Source organism: Cenococcum geophilum, assembly GCF_001692895.1.
Source record: "Cenococcum geophilum 1.58 unplaced genomic scaffold K441scaffold_3, whole genome shotgun sequence".
NCBI lineage: Eukaryota > Fungi > Ascomycota > Dothideomycetes > Gloniales > Gloniaceae > Cenococcum > Cenococcum geophilum.
The window spans coordinates 4,770,439-4,781,056 of record NW_027137561.1 but is presented as its reverse complement, the minus strand read 5'-3'; the positions used below and the strand labels follow the sequence as shown (position 1 = coordinate 4,781,056).

The following is a 10,618-nucleotide window of genomic DNA, read 5'->3' as shown; positions in this document are numbered from 1 at the left end:
AGCTTTATAGTAGTAGGGCATATTCCTTAGCTATATCTACTATATAGTCCGCTATTACCCTTTCTAAAATCTTACTAAGGGTATTTTCTAAGGTAATAGGGCGGTAGCTTTCTAGGGTTAAGTAATCTACTTTACCTTCTTTTTATAGAATAAACGTTATTATAGCTCTACTAAGTCACGGGTAGTAGCCTATAGTAAAGTATACTCTAGCTATATTTATAAGCCAAGGTACTATAAGTAGACTATAGATCTTTAAAGCCTTATTTGGAATCCTATATAGTTCTAATACTATATTATTTAAAAGGCGGCTAATAGTTCTAGCTATTTCCTCTATTATTATATCGCTATTAACCTATAGGTAAGTTACCGGTGTTTTACTTATAATATTACTAAGGTTAGCTAGAGCTAGTTAGGGGAAGAACCTTTCTATATGGATTTTTGCCTTCTTATTATTATTATTATTAGCCTATAATTCCCCTACTCTTTATAGGGGTAGTATGTATAGATTTTCTACTAGGCGCCTTACCTTTTTCTTTACCTATTTTACTATAGCCTAAAGGCCCTTATTATAGGGGAGGCTTAGGTTAAAAGTATACTTATTTATAAACTATCTCTAGTTATTCCTTACTTCTTTTTTTAGGGTATTCTTTAACTAGTTTCTTATATCTTTATATTATCTCTTATCTTTAAAGTTATAGCTACTTATATATTTTCTTCTTACTTACTATTAGCTAGTAATAAGAACTATATATTATATGGACTATATATATCGCGTATAAGGGCCCAGTTTTAAGACTGGGTAGTACTATTCTAGCCTATTTTTAATTACTACCTAGATCCTTTCTAGTCTTTAGTTAATTTTCTTAGGGGTAGCTAGTAAGCCTTACTTATTTAGTATTAGGTAGATTTCTTCTAGGTCTTAAAGTTATTATTTAACTATATTAAGGAAACTATCTATCTTAAGCTTCCTTATTATATATCTTTTACTATTTAGTTACGCCTTAATATCTAGATCTAGCTATATCTAGATAGGGATATAGTCTAAGGCAAGTGCTTATTCTTCTTTAAGGTTATATCTTTTAAGTCTCTAGTACAGTCAAATGCACGACTAGCTTTACCCCCCCCCCCCTTTAGCGAGCGCTGCGAAATTTTAAATTCGGTACGGGCATCTAATCTCGCTTAATTGCCACAAACTATATATAGTAATTAAAGCGAAGCCGAGTGCCTGCATATAAGGATCGTGCTAGTTACTAAGGGTAATTAAATTAAAACTATTTAGAACTTACCTGACTAGCTTACTAAAGTCTTAATATTAATCTAAAATTATTCTATAAAATCGTTAATTTGTCTTTAATATAAATCCTCTTTTAAAATATATAGCGGCTTAATTAATAGATGTATCTCCTTACCCTTAACGAAATTAACAAAGCCTCCTTCCTCCCTCCTTATTGCATACGTCTCTGCCTTTATAGAATTCTTACTAGGGTGCCCTATAATAGCCGCCAAGACGTAAATACAACGCCATTTAGTTAGACTTTATATTAGAGGAGCTTAAGGAAATAGAAAATAATCTAGAAGCTATAGATAAGGATAATAAGGAAGATACGGAGGCTTGGCTTAACTATAACGTATTCCACAAGCGAGCGGGCCATCCAAGCGAGTGGGCCACCCCACCAGCTTTCTTCAACCTGTCACCTCTTAACTACAATGGCTCAACCAATTCGTACTCAATCAGCCTATAAAGAGGCAGATATATTACTTGCCCTCTCAGCTCTTAATAACAACCAAATTAAGAGTAAGCGACGCACTGCCTCTGTATATAACGCCCCCTAAACAACAATGCAATAACGACGCGCCGGAGTCGCGTCACGACGCGATTATAAGCCTAACTTAAAGAAGCTCACGATCCTAGAGGAGGTAATTGTTAGGCATATACTGGACCTAGATTTACGAGGATTTGCGCCCTCTCTAGGTGCTATGCGAGATATGGCGGATAAGCTACTTACTAAGCGCGGTGCTGGTTAGGTTAGGAAGAACTAGCCTACTAACTTTATTAAGCGAATAGACAGCCTTATAATATAATTTAATCGACCCTGTAATTAATAGAGAGCTCTATATAAGGATCCTAAGGCTATTAGGGCCTAGTTTAAGCTAGTAGCTTATACTAGAGCTACGTATAGTATATAGGATAAGGATATCTACAACTTTAATAAGACTGGCTTTATAATGGGCAAGATATTATTATAGCTAGTCGTTACTAGCTTAGAGAGATGTGGTAGGCTAAAGGGGATTTAGCTAGGTAATTGTAAGTAGGTTATAGTGATCTAGGGAATTAACGCTACTGGGTAGGCGATTCCGCCCTTTATTATCTTTACTAGTAAATACTATCTCTCTACCTAGTACTAGGAGGATATACCATACAACTAGGCTATCGCAGTTAGTAATAATAGCTGGACTACTAACGCGCTTAGAGTTGCCTAGCTAGAGCACTTTATTGCGTATATAAAGGATTATATAGTAGGCGCGTGGCAGCTGCTAATCCTTAATGGCTACAAGAGCTACAGCTCGCTTAAATTCTAGGAGATCTATAAGGAGAATAAAATCTATACCCTCTGTATGCCGCCTTATTCGTTACACCTCTTATAGCCGCTTAATATTAGCTGCTTCTCGCCGTTAAAAAGCGCGTATAGCTACTAGATCAGCAGCCTAATATAGAGCCATATTAATTATATTACGAAGTTTAAATTCCTACTAGCCTTCTATACTGCCTATTAACGATTAATTATAAAGGATAATATCTACTCTAGCTTTCGAGGCACTGGCCTAGTCCCACACGATCTAGAGGTAGTACTCTTAAAGCTTAATATAAAGCTTTGTATACCTACCCCACCTACTACCCTAGAAGCTACTTGGGAGTCTTAAACACTAAGTAACGCACATAAGCTAGGCGCTTAGTTAACTCTTGTTTATAATTAGATTTAAAGGCATTAATATTCTTCTCCTACGTCAATTATCTAATTAGTTAATCGGCTTACTAGAGGCGCTAAGACGATAGCGCATTAAATCGTGCTGCTACGCGATTAAGTCTCTACTCTTAAAGAGGCAAATAAGGTAGCTATAGAGCGTAAATAGCGTAAAAGGAAGCGGATTTAAAAGCGAGGCACCTTAATAAAGGTAGAGGGAGAGGAAATTATTGCTTAAAAGGACGTTAAGCAGCAGTAAAAGAGCAAAAGGTATTAAGATAAGGCGGAATCAGGCGTAAGCCGGCAGGCTCTAGCATGCTGCACACGCTATAGAGAGCCTAGGCACAACTTACGTACCTATAAAAAGGATACTGTAGATACTGCTTGAATCAGGATAGCTACTATATTAATAGTATTTTAATACGTTGTTGATCTACGTAGCTGCAAAGGTAGAGAAGCTTGGTGGGGTGGCCTACTTGCTTAGATGGCCCGCTCGCTTGTGGAATATATTATATAGACTTCTCGTACGTAGAGCTAACAGGCTTCTTAAAGTTAGATCGGCCAATTAACTTAATTAAGGCCGTATAAGTTGCCGTATCTAATATAGGATCCTACCTACCTATAGTTAAATATATTAATACCGCAATATTAAGCTATAGCCTCTTAGGTAGCTACTTAAGCTCCTCTAGCTTCTTAGGCTTCTTAGGCTCCTCTATAAAATACAATTAAGGATAAAGAAGAAATAACTCCGCTACCTTACCTACGTGTAAAGAGTAAGATTAATAATATAGGAAGAGCTGGCGGCGGCGTGTTTATTACTTATAATTATAATATATTAATTTAATATCTAAAGGAGCTAGCGTTTACTAAAACTCTCGTTAATGCAAGCCTTTAATATTATAATCTTTAGCGACTTTAAGTCTTTCCCATTTATAAGAGGAAGCTATATTATTAAGAGTAAGGTATTTACGTTAAGCTTCGGCTAATTAAGGTAAAGGTTAACACTTAGTATATAGGCGTTTGTAATATTAGGTTTAATATAGATTCTAAAGTTATAGATTAGTAGTAGAAGATTAACACGTAACTTATTATATAGGCTTAATATACTAATAGACGTGGCGAGATTAAGGCTCTAACTGTTAACCTCTTAATAGTATATACTCCGGATAGAAATTAGCCAGCAGCCTCTCGCTCCGGAGGTAGCTCTCGCCTATTAATAATTAATTAACTCTATAATAAACTTCTAACGCCCTTATAGAGCTTAGAGCTTAATATAACGCCTTACGTACCTACTAGTAGTATTATAAATTTAATAGGCTTATAAGTTAAGCTTACTAGGTATTAGCGCTATAAAAAGTACTATTCTAACGCTAATTAGTATTATATACTTAGCTAGGTAGATATTAAATTAATAGATAAGGACTTACGGGAGTAGGTAACTGGTATTTAATAAGGTATTGTAAATATTAAGAATCCACCTTATAAGCTTGCTACTCGGCTTACTAAGAGAGTAGTAATAAGAGGAAAAGGTAGTAGAAGAGTACGCCAATCCGCCTTAAGCGAGAGCTCTATAGTTAATAGCCTAGGCGTTATTAATTACTTTTACGTTAGCTCTATAGGCTTAATATTAGATTAGTAAATTACTCCTATACTAGCAAGCTAACTACCCTTATTATCCTTACCTATATTACTAATATACTAGCTATAAGGTATTAACCGCGTAAAGGATCTAGAGGAGTTCTTTAAGTATTAGAGGTAGATTATAGCTAGCGATCTTAACTAGGAGGCTGATTTCGAAGCTATGCACAAAGTCGTCCATAATTTAAGGTGGGACTTAAAGCTCCTACGTAATAAATCTAATAGTGCTAATCCTATTAAGGAGCTTATTAGTGCTAGTATTAAATTAGGTGTTATAAGACGGCTATAGAAGGACTTAAAGAAGTAGGTAGGGGCTTAATAGCTACGGGAATAACTATACGCTAGGTTATATAAATAGAAATAATAGGCGATAAGCTAGGGGGATATAGGTGCCTTCCTAGTATTTCCTACCTTTAATACTAGGGGGCTAGGCTAGCTATCCTAAGCCCTAATGGGCTAGAAGCAACGCTATATAGTATTACTAGACTAAATAGGAATATAAGGGTTATAGGGGATATAAGGGAGAGGATACCCTATAGGAAGACCTCTATAGATAGCTGTAGTAAGCTTAAAACTAGGATAATTAAGAATTAGACTTAACGCGGTAAATATAATATTCGCAGCCGACCTATAAAGGGCGTATAGCTAACTAGTAAGATTAGGGGAAAAACTAGAGATAATAATAGATTTAGATATAAAAGCGCTAGTAGGAATATAAGATATAGGAATAAAAAGCTCTATATAAAATAAGTAGTAACTAGGGTATAGATATAAGAGATAGAAGTTCTAAAAATTCTAAAGAAAGTAGAAATAGAAGAAGTAAGGAATAAAGAAGAGACGAAAGACCCTTGTTGGGGGTCCGCTACCTATCTATTATATAGTATAACTATAGTAATATAAACTACCGTCTTATAAGGCCCTTACTAAATAGTCTAGACCTAGAGAAATACTATATCCTTGTTATATAAGAGCCGTATTATAATACCTATATATAATTAATATACTGCCCCTAAGGATTCTAGCTCCTATATAAACTAAAAGTAGCTATATACGTGTGCTTTATAATTAGTAAGGCTATTAGCGTATCCTTATAGTTATAGCAGGCAGTTAACCTAGATATTATAGTTATAATAATCCAGATATATAGGGGACCGGTATAAATTATTAATATATATAACCCTAGGGTTAAAGGGGCCCTATAAATAGAGAATATTATATTAGTTATTATCTTAAGTGGGGTAGGTTCTCTATACTATAAAAGCGCAGCTATAGTAGCCTAGGTGCGGTTTACTAGTAAGGAGGGTTTTTATTTATTCTTAATTTTACTTAGCTATTAGAGGATTTAGTTAAGGGTTTACTAGAAGGGCGCCTAAGGTTTACTAGACTAGCGGAGCTAATCTACTAGCTATATCAGTTTATTATAGCTAATAGTTACTTCCCTATAATTCTAGATACTAGATACGTCTAATAGGCTTTATATTTTATTAGCTACCTTCTTAATAGAGGTATTTCCGCTTTATAGTGTGGTATTCGCCCGTCTTTATTATAGAGGGCTATTGCTAGGCGTAGTTCTGGCGGTCGTGCGCAAGTGCAAACCACCGTCGTTTAACGTGTGCCTCCCCTGCGATATATACATCTTAGGGGGATTCTTTAGGAGTTTTTCGGAGTTCTTTTGGTTAGATTTGGTCTGTTTAGGCTAGGTATAGTAAGAGCTCCTCTAAGTAATAAGCCTCTATATATATTTATTTATAAGGGCTGGCAAAATATTTAATTATTATTACTCCTTATAAATAAATATATCGTTATAAAGCAATGAACAAAAATATCGATAACACTATATATAACGTAATTCTAAACGTTAGTAACGTAGATCGAATAGAACTATAAGGCGTTAATAGTATAGTATCGCTAGAGGCTAAAGCTAAGAGTCTAGGATATAATAATACTTATAGAAGATGCGGCTAATATAAGAGAATTAATCAATTAAGCGGCTAAGATTGATAATAGGATCTATTGAAGAGAAAGGACTAAGAAGAGTTCGGATAGTCGTTCCCATCAGCTGAGCCGGAAGGAGAAGCCTGGGCGTGAGGCCCTTCCTCTTCTTCCGAGACTGGCCTATCTGATCTGCTGTCCTCAACCTGGTGTGGTACCGATGCGGAACTCTGAACCGAGAGCATGCTGAGCCTCCTTGAGAGACTCGATGCTCCTGACTGCAAAGGATCCAGTCGAGGATACAAAAATGACGTCTTTTGTGATCGGAGAGTTCCCGGTGTCGAGATTCTGGAAGCTGCCTTCTCTTGTCTCATTCGCTCTCTTGCTGCAGCATTTTTAGCTTGTCGAATGGCGGAGATTTGTTTTTGTGAGTCTGCATTCTCTCTTGCCTGCTTCTCCATCTCAAGGAGTTCCTCTGTGTGGAGGTGTTAGCATACGGAACTCAGGGATTGACGGCGGACATCTGTTTTCTGCGAGTATAAACTGAACTCACCTTCTGTAAGGTTCGCATGTCGTAACGCTAAAGCAGGCTCGTTGAACATCAGAACGTTGTTTGCTTGAATGAACAGCTTTCCAAGAACCATATCAAATGGAGGCGCTTCATGAACAAGGAAGGTAGTCTTCCTGGACATTGCCGGGTTGACAGTGAACCATGTGATATCGATCTTTCCTCTAGCTTGAAAGGGCTGGCCTCCGAAAGCCGTGTAGAGGCTTTCTCTCTCAGGTTCTCCCATTTGGTGTTCGATCTCGGCTCGTTGGACAGCTTCTAAAGAAACCCAATTCTCGTGACATCCTGTATCGAGAATACCCCGAATGACAGCGTAATCGGACTCGTCTTTCCGGTCATGAATGATCTTGGCGGAAAAAGAATATGGCTCTAGGGGAAGAACGGGGTCCTGTTGAAATCTTTGGGCATTGGCCCGTAATTGCTCCTCTAGCCGCTGCAAATTCTGCCGGTAGTCATGGGATTCGGAAGTGGAATTTCTAACTCTAACGTCAGCAGTGGAGGATGGAGAAGGGGTGAGATTGTAAGTATACTCTTCGTTGTCTTTCATAGCCGCTTCTCTTAGTTTAGCTATTAGAGTAGTGATCAGTTCTTCCTCAAACCGTGCTTGTGACCCGAGGAATGCCTGCAACTCATAGGCCATTCTATTTACGGTAGCACTATGGTACCATCAGCAAACTCACAATATTTTTCATCCGCCGGATCAGATCGTACTCTGTCAGAATCTCCCTAAGCGTCCGCACGTGACTCATGAATGCCTCAAGCTGTCCTTCTATCTTCGATATCGCTTCTTTGCTTAGTGCGGTGCTGAAGGCTTGTTTCGTCTTGCTTCCCAGAACTTTCTCCACTTTTCGCTGGAATTCGTCTAAAATACGTCTCGTGTCGTATAAGCGATCTCTGCAAAGTTCCAAACACAGCGCAGCACCGCGTGGTAAAGCTTGTGGGATTGAGGGTAGCGACTTGACCATCTCTTCGAGAATCTCGACATATACGTGATATATCCCCAAGTTGCTCGGTCCGTGACTCCATTTTGCTGACCGTTGAAATTCATTGAGACGTGATAAGAGAGTAGTTGAAAACTCAATCAGCTCAATAATGGTTGAGGCAATTGAGAGGCCCTCCATTCCCAACCAAAGAATATCCCTACCTCGAAGCAAATGCGAATGGACTTATTCAAAGACAGGATGAGATATATGGACAGAGCGCGGTCGTATATAGGTGTTGTAGTCTATCTGAAAAAGTGTAAAAGCACGAAATGATGGAAAAAGCAAACGCGATCAGCCGCAAGCATCCTCAGCCTTACCCCGCTCTAGATGCCTATTCTATTGCAGCCGTAGTAACCTCAATCGCCGAAAATACTGAGTACAAAAATTCAATTGAGAAATACTGAGACACCAGAAAGGAAAAACGAAAACAACCAAAATGTTGACGTTGGATGGGTATCCGAAATTGGCAAGACTGATGGACTCGGAACCTGAGACAGCCATCTTCCGTCGATTCGGTGACCTGACTATTTCGAACCTGTTGCGCCTACAAGCAGAGTTGCATGATCTTGAGCATCAGCTGGAAGAAGTCCGCGACGAGGACGCCAGGTCAAATGACCCTGTCCGAACGAAGTACGCCTCTGATTTCAGACTAATGAGGGACTGGGCTGAGGATGGGGATTCTTTGCAACATGATTTATTGGATAGCATCGGAACAAAGCTTCAGGAGTATCGTACCTCTTCCATTTCTTACCGTTATGATGTCCGAATTACTCTTACAAGACTCCAGATGCTGCTCTAACTCAAGCTTTGGAAGTAAGCAAGGCACGATCACCGACAAAGCGAGAGGTCGACTTCTTAAGGAGTTGGCTCATTAGACCCTCGTTGGGAGCGAATTTCCAGAACCATCCTGAGGACACCATCTGGAGCAAGTCCAACGATGGGGACTTCATAACTCTTCGTTCGCAAGAATCTGAGAATGATCCATTCACATCAGTGCTGAATGGGTTTCTTTTAGACATCTATCACCGGATATGGGGTCAGCAGCGGAAGGTAAGTTAGGTTTAAATGCAATAAGCCTAGATGAGTACCGGTAAACTGACCACCTTTTCCTTCACAGCACAATCAATCGGAGAAGCTTGGTCGAAATATCAGACGGTACAACGACGAGCATATCCTGCGGGTCAGCAAAGTCATCGGGGCTACGCTGTCCTCCCTTTTACCCACACTCGTAATCCTCGTCCTTTTCTTCGTCAAGCGGATGCTCGTCAGAATTGGCCTGGTAATCGTGTTCACAGCCGTCTTCTCGCTTACTCTTTCGTTACTCACAGAGGCAAGAAAGGTAGAAATCTTCTCCGCGACCGCGGCTTTTGCTGCCGTGGAAGTCGTATTTGTTGGAAGTACATCGATAAACGGTACCGCTTGATATCATGTATACTTATAACCTAATTATAAAAACCCGGGCCCTAATATCATGTAATCTGAAATACAAAAATAATGCTGTAATAAAGCAAACTCACGCACGAAACTCCTTCATATCCTTTATGCAAAATTCACATCCGTCCCTGTAACGATCCCTTAGCGTTATCTCAGCAAGCTCAGACGACGACTGGAACCTAGACCTTACTAGGGAGTGGCTTACCGCCACCTTAACACCGACCAATCAAACCGTCACTCTCCCCTGAATACTCTAGGTTCCATCCGCCGTCTGAGAGAAACTTACGCTAACAAGTGAGGCCTCCCTCAGCAAGCTCAGACTGTAGAATCAATTAGTGGACATACGTATATCCGCAAGCGGATATCGCTAACCTTTTTAGTCAAAAAGTTGATTCTATAGTCTAAGGGACTTGTCTAAACTTAATTAAGCGACGCGACTTATTTTATATATAGAGTAGTTATCTTCTTTAATAAAATTAATCTGTACTCCTAGAGTAGCTATTATCTTAAATATACTATTAAATTAATCTATAGAAGCAGTTTTATAATTAATAAATATCTCTACCTTATTAGCCCCTATAATATTAAGTAGAAAGCGCCACCAAAGAGGTAATATATTAATAATTAAATTAGCTACCCCTATTATAAATATAACATTATTATTATTATAAAGAGTAGTCCGCGTAGGCCCAACAGGGATCCAAATCGGACATTAAGCAATAAATAATTATTAGTTATATGTTAAGCTGCCTAGGAAGGATTCATGTATATAGAACTATAGCGCTATAGCTTAGAGGCTACATGCGCAGTATTGTACGTAGTATAATACAATCGGATATAAAAAAAATAAAAATAAAAAAGAGTCTAAGGTAGTACGGTAGTGGGGAAGAAAAGAGGAGATAGAGTATAAGGGCAAAAGCAGTAAGGGAGAAGGCCTTTTATGGTCAAGGTTAAGGTTAGGTCTTGGCCAAACTAGGGTAGGGAAGCGAGGGCGCCTTGCCCGTAAAGGAACCTCCATTTCCTAATACGTAGTCTCTATTTTATTTTTTACCAAATTACTTAAGATAGGAAAAGTACTATAGGAATAAAAGGTAGTAAAA

The 10,618-nt window shown here is 38.5% G+C and overlaps 2 protein-coding genes across 2 annotated transcripts; one reads left to right on the top strand and one right to left on the bottom strand.

Annotated features, from left to right (window-relative positions):
• Nucleotides 1–6,530: 6,530 nt before the first annotated feature.
• K441DRAFT_692738 (uncharacterized protein) lies at nt 6,531–8,339 on the bottom strand. The gene is made up of 4 exons (XM_067652588.1): nt 7,813–8,339; nt 7,632–7,757; nt 7,087–7,577; nt 6,531–7,008 (listed from the first exon to the last, which is right to left on the bottom strand). Exons 1-4 carry the CDS (start codon nt 8,220–8,222, stop codon nt 6,629–6,631), a joined length of 1,407 nt encoding a protein of 468 aa, XP_067509512.1. The 5' UTR covers nt 8,223–8,339; the 3' UTR covers nt 6,531–6,628.
• Nucleotides 8,340–8,559: 220 nt separating this feature from the next.
• K441DRAFT_627195 (uncharacterized protein) lies at nt 8,560–9,597 on the top strand (the record flags this gene model as incomplete). Its single annotated transcript, XM_067646163.1, has 3 exons — nt 8,560–8,815; nt 8,872–9,134; nt 9,202–9,597. 3 exons carry the CDS (start codon nt 8,560–8,562, stop codon nt 9,505–9,507), a joined length of 825 nt encoding a protein of 274 aa, XP_067509511.1. The 3' UTR covers nt 9,508–9,597.
• Nucleotides 9,598–10,618: the final 1,021 nt, after the last annotated feature.

What these genes read in the sequence shown, in the direction of transcription:
- K441DRAFT_692738 (XM_067652588.1), bottom strand. Translation starts at nt 8,222, where the DNA reads ATGGAGGGCCTCTCAATTGCCTCAACCATTATTGAGCTGATTGAGTTT. An exon ending in CTTAGGGAGATTCTGACAGA is followed by an intron (nt 7,758 to 7,812) that starts GTACGATCTGAT and finishes ATGGTACCATAG; the next exon opens with TGCTACCGTAAATAGAATGG. An exon ending in ACATGCGAACCTTACAGAAG is followed by an intron (nt 7,009 to 7,086) that starts GTGAGTTCAGTT and finishes ACCTCCACACAG; the next exon opens with AGGAACTCCTTGAGATGGAG.